The sequence below is a fragment of the Mobula hypostoma genome, chromosome 13 (assembly GCF_963921235.1).
Source record: "Mobula hypostoma chromosome 13, sMobHyp1.1, whole genome shotgun sequence".
In the NCBI taxonomy this organism is placed as follows: domain Eukaryota; kingdom Metazoa; phylum Chordata; class Chondrichthyes; order Myliobatiformes; family Myliobatidae; genus Mobula; species Mobula hypostoma.
The window spans coordinates 80,008,660-80,035,033 of NC_086109.1; the positions used below are offsets into that span (position 1 = coordinate 80,008,660).

The 26,374-nt window shown below is 42.0% G+C and overlaps 1 protein-coding gene across 6 annotated transcripts in view; it reads right to left on the reverse strand.

Annotated features, from left to right (window-relative positions):
* LOC134355712 (serine/threonine-protein kinase Nek9-like) overlaps nucleotides 1–26,374 on the reverse strand; it is a 170,931-nt gene that overhangs the window by 113,152 nt on the left and 31,405 nt on the right. For all 6 annotated transcript variants that reach the window (XM_063066038.1, XM_063066036.1, XM_063066037.1 and 3 more), the window contains 5 exons: nucleotides 22,928–23,129; nucleotides 20,862–20,981; nucleotides 19,095–19,212; nucleotides 13,787–14,003; nucleotides 303–457 (listed from right to left, as the gene is read on the reverse strand). In XM_063066038.1, coding sequence (XP_062922108.1) covers nucleotides 303–457; nucleotides 13,787–14,003; nucleotides 19,095–19,212; nucleotides 20,862–20,981; nucleotides 22,928–23,129 — 812 coding nt within the window. The remainder of the gene's footprint in view (nucleotides 1–302; nucleotides 458–13,786; nucleotides 14,004–19,094; nucleotides 19,213–20,861; nucleotides 20,982–22,927; nucleotides 23,130–26,374) is intronic.

Genomic DNA, 26,374 nt, shown 5'->3' on the forward strand with positions numbered 1-26,374 from the left:
TTTGTTGAAAAAGCTATATCCATTTTGTGAATCTCTCAGTGACTACTGTGAGAAGAATGGGAAAAGCATTTGCTTATAAAATGGTTTCAGCAGGGTGAGATTGATCCAAAAGGGAAAATAACAGAGACGGAATAATTTACTTACCAATACTCAGCTGAAACACTGCTAACTTTCACCATGTTGAATAGCACATAATGCCCAACTATCAGAGACTAGGAGATAAATCTGCCATTTATGTCTTTTTTCTTCACAGGCTGCCTTGGTCTACAGCCTCTGAACCTTGTGCTCGTAAACTTTATTACCTGGCAATAAACTTTCCTTTGAGGGCTTCCACCAGCTGGGGTCGTGAACGTGATTGCAAGTCTCCATGACCAAGCTGGCCTTTCAGATTGCTTCCCCATGTGTACACAGCTCTCTCCGCAGTGACTGCTATCATGTGATTGTCAGATACCGTGACCTGGAAGGGACATGCGGAGACTGGGTAAACTTTTCTTCAGACTCATCCGTTTAGAAGCAGGAAGGTATACCTCAAAGCATGTCGGAGCTCTTGTTTTTATTTAGAGATTCAGCATGATAACAGGCCCTTCTGGCCCATGAGACCGTGCTGTCCAATTACACCCATGTGCCCAATTAACCTGCTAACTGAGGGGGGAAGGGTGGGAGGAAACTGCAGGACCCAGAAAAAACCCACATGGTCATGGGGAGAATGTACAAGTTCCTTGCAGACTGCGGTGAAATTGAACCCAGGTAGCTGGCGCTGTAAGAGTTAAACTTATACTACTGTGCAGTCCAATATATTCGTACATCATACTAGATACTGTGAATGGTGACCAAACACAAATAAGTGTGATCAGCAACTGTAAAACAACTGGGATTCTCATTCAATACAGGAACAGTTGGACAATTCTGTTCTACATACTGTATACAGCAATTATCACTGTATGCACACAGGTGCTATATGTGACCCAAGGTTTTGGATGCAGCTTGGGTGCCCTGGACGAACCCCCATTACTTACTTACTGCCCATTATGTCTTTGGCGTTTAGAGCAGCAATGATGGTTCTCCATCCCTGGCGGTGTTCAGGGCTTCCTTCATCATGTCAGCAGCTTCTTCTTGGTTTTCACTACTGTCAGTCACACAAGTCCCGGGTGGAGTCTCAGGAATACCGTCCCATTCAGATGTAGGAGGATTCTTCATTGGTGTTTCCGTAACAATTTTGTTTTTACCAGTCAGGGTTGTTAGCCTTCAGATGAACCCCCGAACCTGGAGGACCAGTGGACCACTTTTAGTCTGGACTCTACCCTTTGATCTGTTTGGCCTACCATAAAGCCCTGACTCCAGCCAGAAAAACTCTCTGGGTCATTGAGGCACACAAGCCTCCAAACCATGAGAAGGTTGTGGTCCTCTTGGAGGCAAACTCTGATTGCAATATTCTTATCCACGCCCAAAGACAAGAAGGATTATCAGTAAAGGATCAGCTACCCAGTCCACAGTATGGTTAGTATGGTTTGGGACTAGATATGGCATTAGATGCTTCCATGGATCCCCCCCTCCCCATATGTCCCCTCATTCCATCTTCAGGAGAGCATGTGCCCACTGTACATGCATACAGGCACTGACGCCCCAGGCCAATTTGAAGTTCCCTAGCAACAAAAGAAGTATGGATTTGTCCAGAGCTCTTCACCATCCTCAGAATATCGTAGAGGATTTTTGGACAACCGCAGTAACCAATGTGAATAATCCAAACTTCCTCAAGTGAACAAGTGACCCATTAGTCTGCTGATGGTGGCCGAGGGGAGTGGGACACCATAGAATCATGTTACATCATAGAAACCCATTTATCCCACCACTGGGTTTTGTTGGCTCTTTGTAGACCAGTCCAATTAATCCCACTTCTCTACTCTTTCCTCAGAGTCCTGCAAGTTATTTCATCTTGAGTCACTGTCCAATACCCTTCTAAAAACTCTGATTTACTCTGTTGCCAGAATATTCCAGATCACAGCTACTAACTGTTTCTTATAAGATCTGTATAATCTGCCCAACATCCTGAGTCTGTGCCACTTTGTACTAACGCTAATAGGAACAGTATCTCTTTATCTAACATGCCCAAATCAATCAACATCCTGTCAGTCAGTGGGTGCCGTCCCGAGTCCGGGGTTGGCTGCTATGCACCTCCATCTTCTTCGATCTTGCGACATCCTGTATAACTCATCAAATCTCCTATCTTCTTCGCTCCAAGGAGAGTAACTCCTGCTTATCCAGTGTAACCCATGAGCTAAATCATCTCATCCCTCGCAAGTCACTCTTGCACCCAGTAGGATTTTCATGGTCTTGTTAATAGAGGGCCACTAGAAAATGAATATATCTGTCTTCAAGCAAGATTTTCATATGTGTAAGACTATTCTTGACCATGGGATGTTGCTAAGAGTTTTTCTTTTAGCTAGTAAAGTGCTTTTGAATTGTTGTCACTATTATAAAGCAGCATCCACATTGTGCATAGTAAGGTCCCATAAAGTGTAATACAATAATGTCTGAATAATCTATTTATGTCTGGATATGTGGTAGAGGGACAGCATGATGACATAGTGGTTAGCACAATGCTCTATGGTGTCAGCAATTGCTGATCGGGGTTCAATTCCCACCGTTGACTGTAAGGAGTTTGTAAATTCTCCCCATGACCATGTGAGTTTCCTCCCACATTCCAAAGACGTACAGGTGAGGGTTAGGAAGTTGTGGGATGTTGGCTCTGGAAGCCTGGCGACATGTGCGGGCTGCCCCACCTCCCCCTCCCCCAGCCAGTGCTTGGACTATGTTGGCCATTGACACAAACAACACATTTCACTCAACACACATCAAAGTTGCTGGTGAACGCAGCAGGCCAGCCAGCATCTCTAGGAAGAGGTACAGTCGACGTTTCAGGCCGAGACCCTTCGTGGCCGAGTACATTTCACTGTATGTTTTGATGTACATGTGACAAATAAAGATAATCTGACTTGATGCAACACGTGTTGAGGGATAGGTATTGGACTTGACATCATGGAGAATTTTCTTGGTCTTCCTTGTGTTGCATTGCAGGATCTATTACACCCAAACGTGTCTGACATTTCTCCCTCATATGAACAGGCATACTTAGCATCTCAGCCAGGAGAAAAAGTAAACATTGCAATAATGCGACATCCTGTCTGTACCTCTCTGGTGTGTCATGTTAAATTATAAACCTAAGTCCTGAAGTAGGGCTGGAATACCCCACTTCCTTAATCATTAAAGAAAAGGAAATCCCTAATAATCTAGAAAACAAAGTAATTCCCGACAACTCCAGCAATACTGAACCATTTCACTAATTTTTAAAATAATTCATCAATTTGATTAAATCTAACTTTTCACAATTTATTTACAGAAATAATTTGAGAATTAGATAAAGGAAATTCTCAAAGGGGAAAAACATTCATCAGCAATTTGACAAAATGCAGGAGTTCTGATAAATCTCACATCAGAAACCATTTTACTAAGTGTTGATCATTAAACTCCAAGAGCTGGCTCATTAAATGGTCAGCATCGAAAGAGAATTTGCATTGCACTAGGCAATTGGTGATATTATTATCTACATATTTCAAAAGCATCGCTAGCTTTTGCGGAGCTGGTTAATGCACAAGCTTTCAAACATGAAATGATTTTGATAGTTTATTGCTCTTTTAATCAGACTATTTATCTGGGATATAACCACTCTGCTCTCTAAAGTGAAATAAGACTCAAGTTAATTTCTGATCGGTGTAGTAGCCTCATTGGAAGTATTATCCAATACCTCATAACTGTTAATATTAAAGAGGCTTTCATAACGAAATACTATTAATCAGAGCCATGAATTTACAATGAGAATTATAGTCAGTGGAGCATGCACAGCAGTGGTTAAACATGAAAATCAGGAAGTTATTGAGAAATCCTGCTCCCTTCATGGGATGTGTTATTAGCGTGCAGCAATAGAGTGGGCAATGAAAAAATACAAGAGTAGCAGCCTGGTGTGGCCAGAACAATCTGGAGCTAAATACGCTCAAGACTGTGGAGATGACAGTGGACTTCAGGAGGAGCCCCCCAATACTCCCCCCACTCACTATACTCAACAGTATTGTGTCTGCCGTGGAGGCCTTCAGGTTTCTGGGTGTCACAATCTCCCAGGACCTGAAGTGGACACCCAGTGTGGACACTCTTATCAAAAAGGCTCAGCAGAGGTTGTATTTACTACGTCCACTCAGAAAGTACAACCTGCCTCAGGAGCTGCTGATTCAATTCTATTCAAGAATAATCCAGTCTGTTCTCTGTTCGTCCATCACTGTCTGGTTTGGATCAGCTACCAAACAAGACAAGAATAGACTCCAAAGAACCATCAGGGCTGCGGAAAGGATTATTGCTGTGAAGCTGCCCTCGATCCAGGACTTATATGCATCTAGAGTCAGGAAGCAAGCAAGCAGCATCATTGTAGACCCATCACACCCTGGACATCACCTGTCCAACTCCTTCCTTCTGGTAGGCGCTTTAGATCACTGTATGCCAGGACAAATAGGTACAAGAACAGTTTCTTTCCGTATGCCATCGGTCTTATGAACACTTGAATTTTAGTCTATTATAAATCGTCCAGCTGTACATACACAGGTATACCTTATTGTATATAGTTCACGATTATTTGCACTATTGTTTTGTTTGCTTTTTGATTCTGTACAGAGAGTGCTCAGGGAAACCAGCATCAAATTCCCTGTATGTGTCCACAATCTTGCCGATAATAAAGGATTCTGATTCTGATTCACATTGTGCCCTCAGAATGTCCCAAATGCTCTTACTTAAAATGGTACCTTTTTATAGTAGCCACTGCTGTTTCATGGGATATGTGGCAGCCAATTTGAACACATTGAAATAAACCATGAGACAGATAAGAAGTGCTTGTAGTAATGTTCGTTAGATAATAGATTTTGACTGAAATATCAAGGAGACCTCCTCTTCTCTTCTTCAGAATAGTGACTTGTATCCTTCACAGTCACCTGAGAGTGCAGATGGGTCTTGTATCTGCCTGGAAGCAACTCATTGGTGGATATGGATGCAGAGGGAAAAGATTTGAAGTTTGCACAGTGGTTGGAAGTACAATGAACAGAGAGGAAGAATGGGATAGATTTCAATAAAACATATACATGGGGGGGGGGGTTGGTGACATAGTGGCATAGAGGTTAGCATAATGCTATTAAAGTGCCAGAGACACAGGCTCAGATCCGCACTGTCTATAAGGAGTCTGTACATTTCCCCCCTATACTGCATGGGTTTCCTCCAGCTTCTTCAATTTCCTCTGATATTCCAAAGACGTACGGGTTAGTAAGTTAATTGGTCCCATGGGTGTAACCGGGTGGTGCGGGCTTGTTGGGCAAATAAAATAAATTTAAAACATAGAGGCTGGTGGAAAAGCTAGACATACAGCAGTTTACAGAGAAAGTGCAAGGAGATTCATGATGGTGAGAAGAATGAAGAACTGAACTATTCTAGAGGAGCTGAAGGAAGAAAAAGGCCAAGTGCATATATTTGTATCTTTTAGAGGTGGGGGGGTGAAGGTTAGAGAGGGGGAGGGGGAAGGAAGAGAGAAGAGGAGAAAGAGGTTGAGAGGGGGAGGGAGAGGTGGGAGAAGGAGGAGGGAGGAAAAGGTGGGAGAGTGGGGAAAGATGGAAGAGGAGAGGAAGAGGTGGGAAAGGTTGGAGAAGGGGGAGGGGGAGAGGTGGATTTGGGGGGAAGAAGGGAAAGAGGGGGGAGAGGGGAGGGGGGAAAGGTGGTGAGAGGGGGGAGAGTTAACATTTCAGGTATCTGATGAATGGTTATTGACCTAAAATATTAACCCAGTCTTTCTCTTCACAGATGCTGCCTGATCTGCTGAGTATTTTCAGCATTTTCAGTGTTTATAGCATATTCCCAACATCTGCAGTTCTTTATTCGTCCATGTCATTATTCTGTATAAGCATGATACTAGATGTAAACACCAATGTTTAAGGCAATGGATTAATGCTGGCATTATACAGGAGGTTGTCACCCAGATATTCATTCGTAACTTTGAAAGAAAACCACTCGTAAAGTGAGGGGGAGAAAACCACCTCTGATCACCAGTACTTGATCTATACACTGGCAGCTAGTTGACTGACCCTCCCACAGGCAGCTGAAGACAAATTTCTCCCTTGATGTCTTTTTATATGTCAAGTGACACAATAAACAAAAATGGAAGTTCAGGCTTTAGATATTTCCTTTTGTAAGGTCTCCCGCTCTCAAAAGCAGATCATTAAACTTAACAGATAACCGAATGAACATTAGTTTCCCACTCCCAGTTTGAGGATGCAATCTGGAACTAATGTCTGCAACCTCTGACCTCCCTGGTGTTTGCTTTTCTCAACCAAATCTTTTTCTTGCTGATATATTTGTTAAAGGGTGCAAGGTTAACAATAATAAAGGAATATAAATAGCAAAGCACTGCCTCATTTTCACACTGGTAATTCTTAAGCCCAGAGACGAGATCAGCGGCTCAAGAATGTCGCCCCACTATAGGAAGGATGTTGAGGTTTTGGAGAGGGCACAGAAGAGGTTCACCAGGATGCTTCCTGGTTTAGAGGGCATGTGCTATCAAAAGAAGCTGGACAAATTTGGGTTGTTTTCTCTGGAGCGGCAGAGGCTGAGGGGAGATCTGACAGAAGTTTATAAGATTATGAGAGGTAGAGATAGTGTAGACAGGGAGTAACTTGTTCCCCTGTGGTGGAATGTCTAATTACAGAAGGTTTGCATTGAAGGTGAGAGGGGGTAGGTTGAAAGGGGATGTGAGGAGTAAGTTTTTTACTCAGAGAGTGGTGGATCCCTGGAATGCGTTGCCTTGTATGGTGGTACAAGCAAGTAGATTAGAGGCTTTTAAGAGATGTTTAGACAGGCACATGAACATGAGGAAGATTGAGTGATATGGACATTGCGTAGGAAGGAGGGATTAGTTTTTGGGTGTTTTTGATTTGCTTTTTAGCTGGTTCGGCACAACACTGCGGGCTGAAGGGCCTGTTCTGTGCTGTACTCTTCTATGTTCCAGTTGGGAACAGGAACTATGTTCCAGCAGAGGCTAGGCAGATTAATAGACCGGCACAAACTGGATGGGCTGAAGGGCCTGTTTCTATAACTCTAAGAGCAGAGCATTCACCGAAAAGGATCACCATGAAATTTAGTCATGTTGTACTGCTTTTTTTTTTGTGGCATCACACATTTGAAGGTCTAAAGATTGTGCCTTCCCTAAAACCTGATCAAAACATGTTTTAAAAAAATTGTGTGTTACTTCACTTCCTTTAATTCTTTAAAGCATTGGTTGTAAAGGTATTAGGGAAAAAGTCATCTTGATTGGAGGCAGAATGTCATGTGGAATACATCCAATCAGAGCTAGCAACTCTACCCTGGGGTCCCTGTGCCACAAGCAACATTATTTACAGCTCAGTCCTGAGTAATTCTTCTCTGGAGGTTTTCACTAGCTACTCTCCATTCACAGCTGTGTGGCACATCCCAAAGTAATCAAGTTTCAACCAATTCAGGAGGCCAAAAGCAAAGCAAAATCCTATTTTGCATATAAATTATTTATGAAATTCACACTAAGTACAGCAGTGCAATAATTCATGTAAACCACAAACCAAAGCAGGAGAGTGCATGCTGTGCAAAACATTATCTACAACACTGCTAATTCCTGGGTCATCTCCCCCTCTACTGGTGAAAGAGCCACGCACACTCTGAGTGAAGCTGGCTTTTTGATGCAGCTCAGGAGGCAGGGCTCCTCCTGTTGGATGAGGAAAAATAACCATATCCACAGCATTTACTTTCCAGATTAACGCCTCCATGTTTTTCACAGCCACTTGGCATTCAAAACCAACTGCACATTTGTTAAAAAGTTGACTTTTTAATAATTGGGCACAATAAAAAAGTTAATTTAATAATTCATAAAATACTTTGGTCTGATTTTCTTTCATTGCATTGACAATATAATCTAAAAATACTGACATTCTTAAAAGATAACTGAGAAGACTAAACTCATCATCTTTAACTTGTCATGAACTCCATCTTCTAGGCACTTCCTCTATTCCTCTTTCTGGAAGCTGCCTGATATTGAACTAGACTATCAACAATCTCATGGTCATATTTAAGCCAGACCAATCAATGCCTTGACCTTACATCGTGTCACCATTATAATTAACTTCTCCACCTTCTCAACATCCCTAGACTGCTCCTACCTCAGCTGATAGTCACAAGAGCAGTGGACTTCAGGAAGAGGAAGTCAAGGGAATACACACCGGTCCTCATCGAATGGTCAGCAGTGGAAAAAGGTGAGCAGTATCAAGTTCTTGGGTGAAAAGACAAAACGGTGGCATTCATCATTAAGGACCCCCCAAATTCAGGACATGTCCTCTTCTCTGTCTTCATATTACTACCACACTGAGGAAGTACAGGACTCTTAAGGCACACACTCAACCCTACCTCACTATTATATATGTGTGTGTGTGTAAAATTCTGAACTGTTTTGCTTTGAAGATGGCAGAAATGGCCGGGAATGAAAATGAAACAGTTTCACTACTTCAACAAGTTAGGAACTAAGAAGAATTTGAAAGTATCAACAAACATCTTGAATGTTGCAATGAAACTGAAGATTTGGAAGATGCAATCATCAATTTCCTCTAAGAGTCCAAAGATATAGTGGTTGGTAGGTTAATTGGTTGTTATAAATTGTCCCGTGGTTAGGGTAGGGTTAAATCAGGAGTTGCTGGGTGGCACATCTTGAAGGACCAGAAGGGCTTATTCCACGCTATATAGATAGATACTGTAAGTAGCATTGTATTTTATAGTTTTCATACATACACACATACATACAGGTATATATGTACACACACAAGTATTTTATATATTTCACTACTGTTGCTGCAAATCAATAAATGTCATGACTTATATCAGTGACAATAAACATGATTATAATTCTGATTCTGGTCATGCCTCCATACTCACTTGTTCAAATGTGCTGGCTGATCTTTTTCTTTCTACTCTGTGTAGGTATCCAGAACTCTATCATGTGTCTTGATTCACTCGAAGGTTTGTAACTTATCACCAAGTGCATGCTGACCTTCTCTGGCACCTGGTTAAATTTCTCAATCTCTAATTTCCTCTAGCCTCATAACCCTTCAAGGTGGCTGCACCCTGATCTGGCCTCTTGTACATACCTGAAATTACTTGGCTTCTACTTGTGACATTAGCTCCAACTTCTGGAATTCTTTGTATAAACTTCTGCACCTCTTTTTTTTTAAAAAAACATCCAGTTGACCAAGATTTTGTCAGTTTGCTCCCATGCTTCATGTAATCTGACCCCTTTGAGTTATTGGACATATTTGAGGCTGAGACTAAGGGAAGCCAATAACTATGGAAATTGATGGAAATTAAAATTAAAATTGGATAAGCCATGAACTCATGGAATTGCAGAAGAGACTCAAGGGGCTATATGGTCTGTTGCTGCTCCTAATGTTCTTATCTTATTGAAACAACAGCAGTGGAGCATTGCTAAGTAAATAGTGAGAGTGCCTATTAACCAAATGTACTTTAAAAGTATTCATACTGTTTATTTCCCAATTTTACCCAAAAATGATGATTTCTCTCCTATGCAATGGTCAAAGCTACTCACAATCAATAAATCTTTCCCAGCATCAGCAAATAACCTCCAACTAACCTCAGACTGACGGAGAAAAATTAGACCTAACGAGACAGTCAGATTAAATTCAGATGTGTTTTAGCTGCAGAATAATGCATTATGCATATTAACCAATATAATTAAAGTTTAGTTCATCCTCCGATTTGCCATGGGACATCCCAAGATAACAGTAAAATGTATAGTGAGAATATTATAATATGCATGCTTAATGTGAGTAAAAGGTGGGGGAGGCAAGGGATGTAAGAGTTGCTATTACAAAGCATTGACTCTTGGAGAAAGTATCCAATACAATGTGGCATTACATGCTATTATGGGTGAGAAAAGTTTGACTCTGGGTTACATTGTTCAGTCATGGCTAGAGTAATAGCTGCCAGTATACTCTCTTCCCGATATTCAATTTCACTGAAATTGATGAAACAGCACATATGGGATAAAAGAATACGCACCTGCTTGGGAAGCAGTCAAAGGCAATTCTGGACAACATCTCCACAAATTTTATATATCTATAAAAGTTTAAACTAAGCACATTTTACCAACCCATCAACTACTTATGTTGAAGCAATATGTTTCAGGAGATACCTGTGTGATTGAGCACTTTATGTATGTTGATTTTATATACTTCAGGAGGAAGAATGAAGCAAGATAGCGCTTTTTGAACTGATAACTGCCTGGAAATTTAATTACACAACACAGCATTGTGTAGCTGAAGCTATGGACTCACTTTCATGGACTCCATCTCATGTTCTTGATATTTATTGCTTACTTTTTATTATTATTCTTTTTTTCTTCTTTTGTATTTGCACTGATTGTTCACTCTGCTGGGTGTGGTCTTCCATTGACTCTATTATGGTTTGAGTATGCCCGCAAGAAAATGAATCTCGGGGTTGTATTGGTGACATATATTCAATTCAATTCAAGTTTAATTGTCATTCAACCATACATGAATACTCACGAATACAGCCAAACGAAACAGTGTTACTCCAGGGTCAAGATACAAAACACAGTACCAACAGTCACACACAGCACAAAGCACACATAATAAGTATAAGATAGAAAGATACAGCCGCTCAATAAAAGAGACCAAACTCAAGCCTACCAAGACTGCTGAAATCTGCAGACGACCACTGCCGAGTGGGGGAGGGGCTGCAACACCGACTCTAGACTGGACACCGTGCCAGTCTGTCCCTGGTGGAGTGCACCAACTCCAACACCTCGGCAGCTGTGCATAGGCAACACAGTGGCTTGGGGCCTAGTTCTCGCACATACAAAATAGCAAGCACATATAGGATATCAGTAAAATACGACAATGCAAAATATATATGTATGTAGTCCAGATCCTGAGTCCATTGTTCTGCCAAGTGAACACTGGGGGAGGGGGAACAGCACCAACTCCAGCCGAAATGCTGCACCACCCTGCCCACCGTGTACTTTGATAATAAATTTATTTTGAACTTCTGAACAAGTTCTTCTTGTTTGAAATGGAATAAAGATCATCTCAAGTCATTCCAGAAATTTAACCAGAAATGTTATCATATCTGTTAACCTTCTGTTACAAACACAATTTCTGTATCATGGGTGCATGAAAGTGATGGAATTCATCAATCAACTTTTTTTTTAATTGAGGGGCCTAAAGTACATTGCCCTGAGAGCCCCTTATCGTGGAAATTTGTGAGGGAAGTCCATCAGTCTCTTGCACTGTACCAGCTCTCCTCATCAACATCTCCCTCTCCCATTTCACATCTCCAGACCCCAAAACCCCATGCACTGAAAATTCCAATTCCAAAACTGTCCCAGCAGACCAAATGCTGATCCTACTAAACCTAACCGGACAGATGCCAGCCCACTTGACCACATGCAAATCTCAGACAAAATGGCAATCCCAATTTGGATTATGCATCTAATTGCCCTCAAGACACTGCTAGTCCAACTCTCTCACCCCACCACTGCACAGGCCCAATCAGGAATCAGAGCTGGCTGCCAGTCACTCAAAAAACAATCTCTAAGAGGTGTAATGGCTGTGCTATTTACATTGTAATGAGGACAGCCTCGTCTGTACTGTGAAGAACAGCCACTAATCAAAGTAGCATTCTAATGTGAACTGCACACTGTTGAATGGTACTGTAAATGTCCTGTCAATTTTGTGCATCCATCTGTCAGAAGTGCAGAGAATCTGGAAGGAAAATTGTGATTTTGTGCAATATAATGAGACCAAGACTGCACATAACAAGGGATTTTCTGTTAAAAACAATTTTGTGAATTTTATGCAAGTTATGGTCCATTGTGAGCCTGACCTAAATTTACACCCATTTACACTTTCGGTGCCTACTAATGGAAAAGGGATATTAGTTGATTCTGTTGATGTTGGGAAAATGAGTCTCACTCTTGGTCTAATTTTGAGAATGTGTGCCAAAGAGCTTGTCCAAGTGTTTGTGTACAAAATTTACCACAGATTGACTCAACTGCTGAGATCCACGATATCAGTACTGGAATGATTCAAATTATTGAGAATGCTTCAGTTATACCGAAGGTGATTCCTTCCACACCAACGGATCCACTGTATGGATGTGCAATATTCTTCTTTCTATGATTTATTCAGGCACATTGAATGGGTTGGGCTGTTTAACCTTCCTTTCCAACACAGTAGATACTCAATTATTGCAGAGACCACTTACATCGAGGAAGCAGAAACGCTTTGAAGTAGGCCAGGTTTCCAACTGATCAGCATTAACACAAGAGGTTCTGCAGGTGCTGGAAATCTTGAGCGACAAAATGCTAGAGGAATTCAGCAGGTCAGGCAGCACTCTTTCCCCCTTCCTTTCCAGTCCTGACAAAGGGTCTCAGCCTGAAACCTCGATTGTTTATTCCCCACTGTAGATACTGACTGATGTGCTGAGTTGCTCCAACAGTTTAGATCCACTGCTTAGGTATAGGAGGTACCTAATAAAGTGGTCACTGAGTGTATGTTTGTGGTCTTCTGCTACTGGAGCCCATCTACTTCAAGGTTCAATATGTTGTGCATTCAGATTCTTTTCTGCACCCCACTCTTGTAACACACGGTTATTTCAAAGTTCGATGTAAGTTATAAGGAGGGCCGGCTGTACAATCCTGAGATGCATTTTATTGTGGGCATACTTAAAAAATCCATAATAGGGGCTGGCTGGTGGCATAATGACATCGGCGCCGGACCCAGGAGCGGAGGTTCCCGGGTTCGAAACTAGTCGGGTCCACTCCCGAGTACGCTTTCCATCTGTGCCTGGTTGAGTGTCGAGATCGCAACTTGTCCTCGTAAAATAAAGGGAAAATACTGCAAAAATGTCTGTGTGAGGAATGGCCCGCCACACAGTCTCTCTCTCGCTCGCTCCGTGCCTTGTAAAAGCCATGAAAAAGACATCATCACGGATGCACGCACGAACACGCAAACGCATACACACAGACTTGCACGCATGCAGACACACGCCAAAAAAAGGAAAAAAAATCCATAATAGAGTAATAAAACATAATAGAATCAATGAAAGACCAAAGACAACAAACTGTGCGAATACAAGAAAAGAAATAATAATAATAAACAAATAAGCAATAAATATAGAGAATCTGCGTTACTGTCACCTTCCTATCAACCTGAACTAGTCTGGTCATTCTCCTCTGACCTCTTTCACCCACACAAATGCAGCTCACTGAAAGTTATTTTTGTTTTTCACACCATTCTCAGTAAACTCCAGAGACTGTTGTGTGTGAAAATCCCAGGAGATCAGCAGTTTCTGTGATACTCAAACCGTCCCTTCTGGTAACAAGAACCATTCCACGGTCAAAGTCACTTAGATCCCATTTTTTCTCCATTCTGACGGTTGGTCTGAACAACAACTGAACCTCTTGACTATGTCTGCATGCTTTTATACACTGAGTTGCTGCCATATGACTGGCTGATTAGATATTTGTGTGAATGAAGTGAACAAGTGTACCTAAAAAAGTGGCCACTGTGTGTACGTCAAAGGCAGAATGCCAAGGACCTCAAGTCTATTACTTAATTAAAATTATTAAGAATCCTTCAGTTGTACTCACCTGTCTAATTTTAATCTTGGCAGGCAGTCCGTCCAGAGGGCAGAGCTCCATATCAGACATTGAGAAATAATAAAGAGCTGTGCGTCCATTTTTCTTGTGACCCAGGCCACACCGAAGGCCAGATCCCGGCCCTTTCTCCTGAACCGGAGTTTCTTCATATTTTGCCATCATTTCAGGGAGACGAACATACAGCAACTCATGAGCAGATGGCCGATACCTGTCCCAAGTGAAAGGCACTAACTTAGACTCAGTGTAGATCCCCTGAAACACAACTGGAGAGAGAAGGAGATGAGGGAAGGAGAGAGAGCGAGAGAGAGAGAGAGAGAGAGAGAGAGAGAGATAAAGCAGAAGCAGTGTAACACTGAGTGATAAGAGTAAATCGGCATGGAAACAGATCCTTCGGCCCAACTTGTTCATGCTAACCATGGTGGCCACCAAGTTATCTGTATTTGTCCACATTTGGACTTTATCTCTCCAAATCAGTCCCAATCATGTATAGTTGCAAGAAAATGTTTGTGCACCTTTTTGCAATTACCTTATTTTCTGCATTAATTATCATAAAATGTGGTCTGATCTTCATCTATGTCACAGTAATAGACAAACACAATCTGCCTAAACTAGTAACACATAACAGTTGTACTTCTTATCAATACTGAGTACACCATTTAAACTTCACAGTCTAGGGTCAAAAAAGTATGTGAACCTCTGGGGTTATGCCTTCTCCAAAAGCTGTTTGGAGTCAGGTGTTCCAATCAATGAATACTGAAAGAGGTGATAATAGAACGCAAGGATAACAGCAAAAGATCTGCAGGAATCTCTAGAACTTGCTAACTTCTCCGTTCATGGAAGAACACCACCGAGGAAACAATTGCTGTCCGAAAAAAACATTCCTGCATGTCTCAAGTTTGCAAAAGACCAAATGGATGTTCCACAATGGTTCTGGGACAATGTTCTGTGGACAGAAGAAGACAAAAATTTAACTTTTTGGCAGAAGTGCACACCGCTATGTTTGGAGGAAAAAGGGCACTGCACACCAACACCCAAACCTCATTCCATCTGTGAAGCATGGTGGAAGGAGCATCATAGTTTGGGGCTGCTTTGTTGCCTCAGGGCCTGGGCAGCCTACAATCATTGAGGGAAAAATGAATTCAAAATTGTCTCAAGCTATTCTACAGGACAATGTCAGGGTAGCGGTCCATCACCTGAAGCTTAATAGAAGTTGGATGATGCAACAATACAATGATCTGAAACACAAGAATATATCAACAACAGAATGGTTTAAAAAGAAGGAATGGCCAACTCAGAGCCTAGACCTTAGCCTAATTGAGATGCTGTGGCATGACCTGAAGAGGGCTGTTCATGCAAGATATCCCAGAAATACTGATGAACTGAAACAGTTTTGTATGGAGGATTGGTCTAAAGTTCCTCCTCACCATTGAGTGAGTCTGATTGCAGCTATACAAAATGTTTGGTGGAGGTTATTACTGCTAAAGGAGGATCTACCAATTATTAAATACAAGGGTTCACATACTTTTTCCAGCCTGGACTGAAAATGAACAAAGACACAAACAGTACAATTGTTTGTGCGCTATTAGCTTAGGCAGATTGTGGTTGTCTACTATTGCGACTTAGATGAAGATCAGACCATATTTTATCCATAATCAATGCAGAAAACCAGGTAATTGTAAAAGGTTCACAAACCTTTTCTTGTAACTGTACTTATTTTCTGGCTAAGTATTTTTGAAAGTTGTTAATGCATCTGTCTCAATTACTTTTTCTGACAGCTCAGTCCATATATGAATCATCCTCTACATCCTTTTTTTTGCCGTGAAGCCTTACCATTAATCAAGGGGTCCATGGACCCAGGTTGGGAACTCCTGCTTCCTGCTGTACATGAAGTAATGCCCCTTTGGTCTCTTTCAAATCATTCACCTCTCACCTTAAACCTATGCCCTTTAGTGCCCCTTTCTTGAGAAAAAGACTATGTCAGATGAACAATGAAAAGGACACAGTACAAAAGAACATCTATGGAAGAGAGTAAACAGTTGATGTGTCAGACTGAGACCCATCATCAGGACTTGAAAGGAAGGGGAGTTTACTCATTTCCATAGATGCTGCCTGACTTGCTGAGTTCCTCCAGCATTTTGTGTGTGTTGCTTTGGATACCCAACATCAGGAGACTTTCTCATGCTTTAGATAAATACCATGGCCAGTCCAGAACTTTGAAATATTCTGACCTCTGGGATTATGAGGCTGTTCAACTCAAGAGGGAAAAGGAACAAAAAAAATTCATATGCAATAAATGTACTGCAAAGAGTTAACTGACACCAGAGCAATTATAATTACCTTTAATCTGACTACTATCTAATAGTATGAGGTTCTTCTCAGCCAATGAAGAAGATGTGAAGCTATTAACCACTTCAGCAGAAAGGAAATTTGGCAGCAAAGTCTTTAGATAAACTAGGCTGACATTACAAATGAGTTTTCCTGGGGGTTTAATGAAGCATTTATGGAGGGAAATCTGCTGCTCTTTCTTTATCCGTCCAAATATGACAGTAGTCCCAAAGAAAATGGTTGACTCTAAAATGCCTCTGGAATAATTCCAGACACCAGTCTGTTCACAAGCATTTAAGCTTGTGTATGAACTGTGAAAATGCCCGTAGTGCTTATAGCCCAGGAATAAATTTTAAAAAATCCTACCGTATGCGTAATAGTTATTAAATGAATTTAGTTATTGTATATTTTTGTTTTAGGCATTATATTAATTCAGGGCCCTCATTCTGGCAAAACACTATTAATACACCTCCAAACACAGAGATGAAGGCCCATAGGAGGCACATACTTGAGAAGATGATTGCTAAAATAAGCATGAGATTGATAAAATTACTGGATGAGTTCTAGGTAAGAATAGGAAGAGATTGGGTCCATACACTTCTGCAGTGCAGATAAATGAGAGGTAATCTAATTAAGCATAAAGGACGATGAGGGAGCTTGTCAGGATAGATGCAATCATGGAGGAGTCTTGACTGTAGGCCTCAAGTTAAGAAAGCCTGCACTTAAGAGATATACTGAGGGAAAGTTATTTCTTTGCTTGGAGTGCTGTGGATCTTTGAGATTCTCATCTCCAGAGACCTGTGGAGGCAATGTCATCTTGTCTGCTGTTTGAATGGAGATGATAGTGTCCAGAAGGTTTTTTGGAAGTCAAGAATGAGGTGCAAATGTTCTAACAGCCATTTTATTAGATGCACATAACAAAGAAGTGGCAGCAGAGAAAAGCAAGCAAGAAGAAAGGAGAGATGATAAAGAAGAAGAAAATGAGAACAAAGAGTTCCCTCATGTTCCCTCTTCATACTGCAAGCCCATTCAAGTTGGACCATTAACAGGAAGGACAGCCTTTCTGACAGCAATGACAAAGTACAAAATCAATCATACTACAATTTACAGAAAATGTATAAATGGGTGATCATATAAACATATGAGCAAGCATATAGAAAGTAAAAATGTAAGAAAATTAACTATTTAGACTCTAATCCAAGACTGAGGTGATAGATGGAGTTAATACTCACCTGGTCCCTTAATATCACCTCTCTGAACAAGAAGACACAGTAGCGTCTCCACTTCCTAAGAAGATTGAGGCAAGCAAGGCTCCTACCTGCACCCGTCACCCCCCCCCCCATCTTAAGTCTGTTTTACAGGAGAACCATTGAGAGCGTCCTGACTAGTTGCATCTCCATCTGGTATGAGAGCAGCAAAGCATTGGACCAGAGATCCCTACAAAGGATTGTGAGAGCAGCTGAGAGGATCATATACGTCTCCCTACCATCTATGGGGAACATTTATCTGGCGCGCTGCATACACAGGGCCCTTAGTATTATTAAGGTTCCCACCTATCCATCCAGCATCCTCTTTGACTTTCTACCATCAGGCAGGAGATTGTGATGCATAAAAACAAAGTTCAGGATGAGAAACAGTTTCTTCCCCCAGGCCATTACACTTCTGAACTCCCGGCCACATTGCATTCGAAACGTCACTGGTTAATCTGTTCTGTACCTTCCAATATATAAAATTAATGGTTATTTATTTGTGACTCATCCATGGATTTTAACCGTACCTTCACGAGTTAGCATATATTGTGTGTTTTGTGTACTACTGTGCTTTACAGCCTGGTTTGAAGAAACATTGTCTTGTTTCTATATGCATTATATGGTTAAATTGGTTATATAAATGCACAGTGTCTATAAAAAGTATTCACCCCCCTGTAAGTTTTCATGTTTTATTGTTTTACAACATTGAACCACAGTGATTTAATTTGGCGTTTTTTGACACCGATTAACAGAAGACCCTTCCGTGTCAAAGTGAAAACAGATCTCTAAAAAGTGACTTAAATTAATTACAAATATAAAACAGAAAGTAGTTGATAGTACAAGTATTCACCCCCCCCCTTTAATATGACACACCAAATCATCACTGGTGCAGCCAACTGGTTTTAGAAGTCACATAATTAGTTAAATGGAGATTTATTGTTAGCGATCTGTGTGCAGTCAAGGTGTTTCAACTGATTGTAGTAAAAATACACCTGTATCTGGAAGGTCCAACTGCTGGTGAGCCAGTACCCTGGTAAAAACTCACCATGAAGACAAAAGAACACTCCAAGCAACTTCATGAAAAGGTTATTGAAAAGCACAGTCAGGAGATGGACACAAGAAAATTTCCAAGTCACTGAATATCCCTTGGAGTACGGTTAAGTCAATCATCAAGAAATGGAAAGAATATGGCACAGCTGTAAATCTGCCTAAAGCAGGCCATCCTCAAAAACTGAATGACTGTGCAAGAAGGGGGCTAGTGAGGGAGACAACCAAGAGACCTATGACAACTCTGGAGGAGTTACAAGCTTCAGTGGCTGAGATGGGAGAGACTGTGCATACAACTGTTGCCTGGATACTTCACCAGTTGCAGCTTTATGGGAGAGTGGCAAAGAGAAAGCCACTATTGAAAAAGATACACATGAAATCTCGGCTAGAGTTTGCCAGAAGGCATGTGGGGGTCTCTGAGGTCAGCTGGAAGAAGATTTTATGGTCTGATGAAACCGAATTTGAGTTTTCTGGCCATCAGATTGAATGCTAGGTTTAGCACAAGCCAAACACCGTACATCATCATAAACACACCATCCCTACCGTGAATGATGGTGGGGGCTGCATCATTTTGTGGGGATGTTTCACTGCAGCAGGCCCTGGAAGGGGTAAAATTAATACAAAACAATGTGTTCTATCCAGTTAATTGGGGAAAATCAGAAACACCTGCAACTTACTGAGGCTCCTTTTGCAGCATGTCCATCACAAGGCCTTTAAACTCAGGACTGTAGTTATTAGTGATGGGAGCAAACTGTCCCTTCATGATCTTATTTACTACTGCTGGTAGATTAGTTCCTGCAAGAAAGAGAGCAGAACAATTATGCTGCATATTATGCCGTTAACTGAGATAAATGACTTATCAAACTGCTCTTGGTGGGTTGTTTCAGTGATAAATGTTAGCGAAGACAGAGAGGGAACATCCCCCATTCCTCAAATAGCACCAGTGGATCTTTTAAAGTCTAACCGAACAGGTAAATCTTGGTTTGACATCTCTTCCAAAGTACACGTACTCTGAGCAAACCCAGTGTGAGTTAAACAAGTACCCGAACTAGGGTTTAAACCTATGCTCTGTCTCAGAAATGTCAACACGACAAGTTGAGCCTGGCTATCAGGAAGTTTTTAAACGATGCTTACAAAATCAATAATGCTTTTATACAGTAAAACGAGAGGATGCAGACACTATCTTGAGCCACGCACAGACACACAAAGGGCTGCAGGAACTCAGGGAGCATCTATGGAGGGGAATAATCAGTTGACATTTTAGACTGAGTCCCTTCATCAGGACTGGAAAGGAAGAGGGCAGAAGCCACCATGAAAAGGGAAGAGGAGGAGGGGGTGGAAGGTAAAAGCTGGCAGGTATAGGGAGAAGATGGTGGGGAGGGGGTGTGAAAGTAAATTCCCACCAACCTCCCTCTCTCACCTGGATTCACCTATCACACCTGACAGCTTGCATCCTTCCCCTCCCCTACCTTTTCATTCTGTCCCCTTCCTTTCCAGTCCCTGTTTATGCTGCCTGACCTGTTGAGTTCTTCTAGATTTTTGTGAAAACTAACTGCAGGATATATAGACAGCATTCGGCTTTGTTCTCTTAGAGGCAGTGTCATGTCTGCAGAAAAACCTACTCCATCACTTAAAATGTTCCACTGTATTATTTTTATGCCAATTTTACTTACTTTCGTGCAATCAATTTAACGGAAACTCCCTCTAGAGGAACCCCTAATAACAATACTCACAGCAGGTGGTTTAATGCGAGAATTAACAGGGAAATAGATCATTTATGAATAGACCTATTGTTGTCAATACTGACTGCAATTCTCCATTGTGTGCATGAAGATGATTACCATATCTTGCATGCATTCTATTAGAGCCTTCCTCAGAGGTATGCTCAAGGTACCTGTGTGCAAAGAGAGGTACGATTGCCTCCAATAATTACTAAGAGAAAGGTTAATGTGAGCTTATGAAGTGTTACCTCAGCAATACTAAGGATGTGTGCAATCCCTCAGAAAGCTGGAAAATTCAATTTCATCCGCAAGTGCTTGACCTATTTACCTTTCTAATATATATCTCGGCTGCAGGAGTACGTGCTGAGGGATGCACTGAAACTTGGGGCAGCCACCGCAAGAGCCCCAGTAGGGAAGGACCACGGTTTAGGGTTCTTCTCCCACGGGAGTGGGAGGGGTCGGGTGGCGGGGAGTATACCCCTCAACAATGGTGTGGAAAGGTGAAGCATCAGAGTGCCACGTGGATGGCTAAAAATGTGGAAATGTAAAGACCGTAATGGAAAGATCTGTAAAGGATTGAGAGTCATTAAATGGTTTATTATAAATAATTTTATTTTTGAATAAAGTATATTTTGTTAATAAAAATATCCATTGTGCCTCTACTAATTAACCTAATGAATTTCCTCACTGATAATTAGTTTGGTCAATTTTCATGCCTCTTACCTTCAAAAGTGCGCTGACGACATGCCATCTCATAAAGGATGCAACCAAGCGACCAGATGTCAGACTTATCATTGTAGCATTTTCCCTCGCAGATCTCGGGTGAGATGTAATAAGGAGTGCCTGCACAACATAAACAGTTCGTCAAGTAAATCCACCCCCAGTGGCATGGTCCCTACAACGCTGAACTTCACTCCCTCCCCCCACCACCCACGAACCCAATCCTACCACTGACTTCTACATGTAAACCTCTAACAGCAAGGAACCCTTACTGACTGTCATAACATTGTCCCTGTTGCATCTTCCTCTCACCTCACCTCATCCTACCACGGGTCCTCCCCAGCTTGCGTAAACCCCACTAATGTACAGCCCTTGCATGTGAACAAGCATTTGGGAGGCTCGCGTCCTGGATTTGGTGGCAGCTGCAGGCATCTTCTGCTGAGTGGGAGCTTGGTTTGTTGCTGCATTTCTGACTTGCAAACTACTTGGGTTACAAACAGTTCACCAAAATGGAACACAGCCCTAACCTGTGGATGGCCTGTCCACTCTCGGCATGGCCTGAATTGACCTGCAGTTATCTTTATTTATATTTGCACTTGATGTCCAGCTCACCTGCCATTGACTAAGGCATCCGTTAGTCTTGCAAGACCATGGATCTGTGCCTGGAAAGTCTTCACTCTCCAGGGCGCAGGCCTGGGCAAGGTTGTATGGAAGGCCAGCAGTTGCCCATGCTGCAAGTCTCCCCTCTCCACGACACCAATGTTGTCCAAGGGAAGGGCATTAGGACCCATACAGCTTAGCACCAGTGTCATCGCAGAGCAATGTGTGATTAAGTGCCTTGCTCAAGGATACAACACGTTGCCTCGGCTGGGGCTCGAACTCACGACCTTCAGGTCGCTAGTCTAATGCCTTAACCACTTGGCCACGTGCCATTGACTATTCTTCTCTCTACATTCTAGCCAGGATCCTCCTTTACTGTGGAACATCTAAGGCTATGGAAAACATTAAAAATGGCCAAACCTCTGATACTCTGCAATGTACAGTCCACTGTTCAATTCACCACATCGTAGCACATACTTCCCACCCCTAGCCAAGATCAGGTTCTTCCTTCCAACCCTACCTGAGACCAGGTGCCTTCCCCTGATCCCTGCTTGAGATCAGGTATCCTCCCCAACACTGTTAACTGACACCACGCTTCTTCTCTTGTTCTTACCTGAGATCAGGTGCCTTCCTCCCAGCCCTACCTGAGACGGAGTGCTTTCCATTAACTGTGGACAGGAGACTAGCTCTTGCATACAGATCAGAAAAGCGGAGTACTGGTTAAAGGGTGAGGGATCAGGACATGTTGATATTAACTAGGTGTGCTATACGTGAGTTGCTGAATACTTACAGGCAGGTGCAGCAAGAGAATAAGGCAGATTGTGTGTTAGCCTTTATTATGAGAAGGTATGGCTGCAAACCACAATAAGTGGCAGAGAAAGCTCAAAAGACTGGATGACATACTCCTGCTCGTAGTTTATGACATAATGATGCACTAAGGCTCAGGACTTTGGCCCACAATGTCGTGTCAAACCAATTAAACAAGTACTTAAATGCCTAACTAAATTGTCCCTTCTGCATGTCCCTCCATTCTCTGCAAATTCATGTGCCTACACTATCCAAGAGCCTCTTAAATGCCTCTGTCATATTTGCCTCCACTACCACTCCTGGCAGCACAATTCAGGCACCCACAACTGTCTGTATATAAAAAAAACTTGTTCCGGACATCTTTGAACTTTTCCCATCTTACATTAAATGCATGCCCTGTACTTACAGACATTTCAACTCTGGTAAAAGCATACCAGCTACCTAACATATTTAAGCTTCTATCAGTTCTTCCCTCAGTCTCCACCACTCCAGACACTTCCTCCCACCCTTACTTAAGACTTACTCTTATCAGGTCCTTTCTCCTACCTTACCCAAGACCAGATAGATGTCTTGGTCATAATCTGACTCCAACACTAACTCTTTACTTCAAAATGCCACTAGCCCTTTCCATACCTTCTTTTTGTGCTTCAAGTAAAACTCACCCAAGATGGTATGTGCCTCACTTCCTGTCATCATCAATTTGGCCACCCCAAAATCACCAAGCTTCACTTCGCCTTCTTTGGTGAGGAAAAGGTTGGCCGTCTTTAGATCTCGGTGTAACACGTTGTGTTCGTGTAGGTAACAGGTTGCGGCCACCATTTGGTGGAAGAGGTTCAGGATTTCCAGTTCTTCCAACTCTCGATCCTGCAATGAAAGCACTGATATTTTGGAGAACAGGATGACACTGCTTGTGCCAGCATTCTTTCTGTTGTAACATGAACAAAGCCACTGGACAGACACTGAAGCTAGTGGATATGAAAGTGTTTTATTCAACAAAAACAAGCAGCAGGCCTCATATTAAGACACTCCTGGAGAAAGAGGCCTCCCGATCCAATATTACACGACACTTTTATATGCAAAAGATCAAAGGTAAGAGCAGGACAATTCTATAGTTACAAAGTATCTACAATGCTTCCTTTGAATTACATATAGTTTTCACACACCTCTTTCGCATCCACACTCCAAATACCCAAAAGGAATGTTCATCAGTGTGGTCTGATTTGCAATTAACTCCAGTCCACAGATCCAGGAAAACTAATATTCAGGTCTACATTTTAAATTAAATCTACAATCCATGTTCAGGTGTGAAGATTGGTTGCTGGTGAAGTTAATATTTGCTATATACCCTCACTCCAGAATATGCTCTAACACTTTCCAAGACTGAAGAAACTTACGGTGAAAGAAAACGTCTTAGACACAAGAGATTCTGCAGATGCAGGAAGTCTTGAACAACACACACCAACTGCTGGAGGAACTGTGCAGGTCAGGCAGCATCTACAGAGGGTAATAAATAGTCGACATTTTGGGCCAAGACCCTTTATCCATTTGTGTGCGTTACTTGAGAAAGTGTCAGTCAGTTTATCAAGTGGTAGGAAAGAGGTTATTTACACAGTGCTTCAAACAGTCTCCTGAGAATGGGAAACAGGTGGACACATTCTGACTGTCCCCTTGGCAGTATGGAAATTAAATGTGAGTGACTCCTCTGAAGAATATCTCCATTAAGTTTGCAAATGTTACTCCACCACCGCCCCCCCCACCATTTTCTGGTCACCTGTCACTTTATGTTCCTGTCTCACCCTCTCAGCTTCACCTCTTGCACCTTGTTCCCTTGCACTTTTCGAATGCGACCTAACATAAACTGAAGGAACAGCACCTATTTATGTGTTTATTTGTTTGCTTGTTTATTTATTGAGATGCAGCATGAAACAGGCCCTTCGAGCCGTGCTGCCTAGCAACAGTGGACTTAATCCTTGCCTAATTATGGGATAATTTACAATGACCAATTAACCTACCAACCGGTACATCTTTGGATTGTGGGAGGAAACCAGAGCACGCAGAGGAAACCCACGTGGTCATGGGGAGAATGTACAAATTCCTTACAAACAGTAGTGAGAATTTAACCTTGGTTGCTGGTACTGTAAAGCGTTGTGCTAACCACCATGCTTCCATGGCGCCCCACTACGCTACCATGCCATGCACTCTACTGGGCATATTGTAATTTTCCAGAGCCTCAGTTCAACAATTTCAGACGGTGATGTCGTTTTTCCTCTAGATTCATTATTTGTTTCTTTATTTGTCCCCACAACACAATCATTGTTGCACAATTATCCCTCTCCCTCTCTTAAAGACCTTCCCATTTGTTCACTCCTATCCTCTCTCTCTTTTCCAGCATCTTACAATCTGTTCCTCTTCAATTTTTCCCAGGTTGAGGAAATGCCAGGCATCCAAAGTAATGGCTGAATCATACTACCTTCAGCCAGTGTTTCCATAGAGAAACACCAGATGACTGGTGGGTGAGTTAACTCACCTCTGTGCTCTGTACTATTGCAAGGCAGAGGTTATAAATGCCCCAAGTCTTATCTTTCTACTAAGCACGTTATAGCTTTCCAGAGCCCGAGTTCTGCCACTGGACACTCACTGCACTCTGTATAGAGGACAGATACTCAGAGCAAAAGGGCAGATGCACTTGTGAGTGGGATAATGGCCTTGAGTGAAAAGGGAACTGTAGGTTCAGGACCTCCCCAGATTAGGTACAGCCAATATATATGAGCTTCTGGGAGATCAGCATTATGGATTTCCCAGATACTGCAGGGCTGCAGGCTTCTTCTGCTCTGTGGGAATTTTGTCCATGTGTACATTTCCATCTGGCAAACTCCATAGGTTACAAACATTTCACAGGAATGGAAGCTGCTGTAACCTGGGGACAAGATGTATATGTTCAACTTTTCCTTTATGTCACTTAATTTTTTAAAATTTAATTTCTAGGACCTCAAAGGCTTTCAGAATCAGCTTTATTATCACTGGCATCCGACGTGAAATTTGTTAATTTAGCAGCAGCAGTTCAATGCAATACATAATCTAGCAGAGAGAAAATAATAATAATAAATAAAATATAACATAATCATAATAAATAAACAAGTAAATCAATTACATATATAGAATAGATTTTTTAAAATGTGCAACAACAGAAATATTGTATATTTTTTTAAAAAGTGAGGTAGTGTCCAAAGCTTCAATGTCCATTTAGGAATCAGATGGCAGGGGGAAGAAGCTGTTCCTGAATCGCTGAGTGTGTTCCTTCAGGCTTCTGTACCTCCTAACTGATGGCAACAGCGAGAAAAGGGCATGCTCTGGGTGCTGGAGGTCCTTAATAATGGACACTACCTTTCAGAGATACTGCTCCCTAAAGATGTCCTGGGTACTTTGTAGGCTAGTGCCCAAGATAGAACTGACTAGATTTACAACCTTCTGCAGCTTCTTTCGGTCCTGTGTAGTAGCCCCTCCATATCAAACTGTGATGCAGCCTGTCAGAATGCTCTCCATGGTACAACTATAGAAGTTTTTGAGTGTACTTGTTGACATGCCAAATCTCTTCAAACTCTTAATAAAGTATAGCCGCAGTCTTTCCTTCTTTATAACTACATTGATATGATGGGACCAGGTTAGATCTTCAGAGATCTTTTTTTTTATGAAGACACGGAGTCCCCTTTTATTGTCATTTAGTAATGCATGCATTAAGAAATGATACATTATTTCATCTGGTGTGATATCACAAAACACAGGACAAACCAAGTCTGAAAAAACTGACAAGACCACATAATTATACATATAGTTACAACAATGCACAATACCATAACTTGATGAAGAAAGTCCGTGAGCACAGTAAAGTTCAAAGTTTCTCAAATGTCCCACATCTCACGCAGTCGGGGGAAGGAAGAAAAACTCTCCCTGTCATGCCGACCACAATCTGACTCTGAGTCATCCGAAAACTTCAGCTCTGATCAGCTCTCCGACACCGAGTACTGAGCGCCATCTCTGTCCGAGTGATTCGACCTCTTTCTCAGTCGCCAAAAGCAGGCAAGGCCAGGGATTTTGAGGCCTACTCTCCG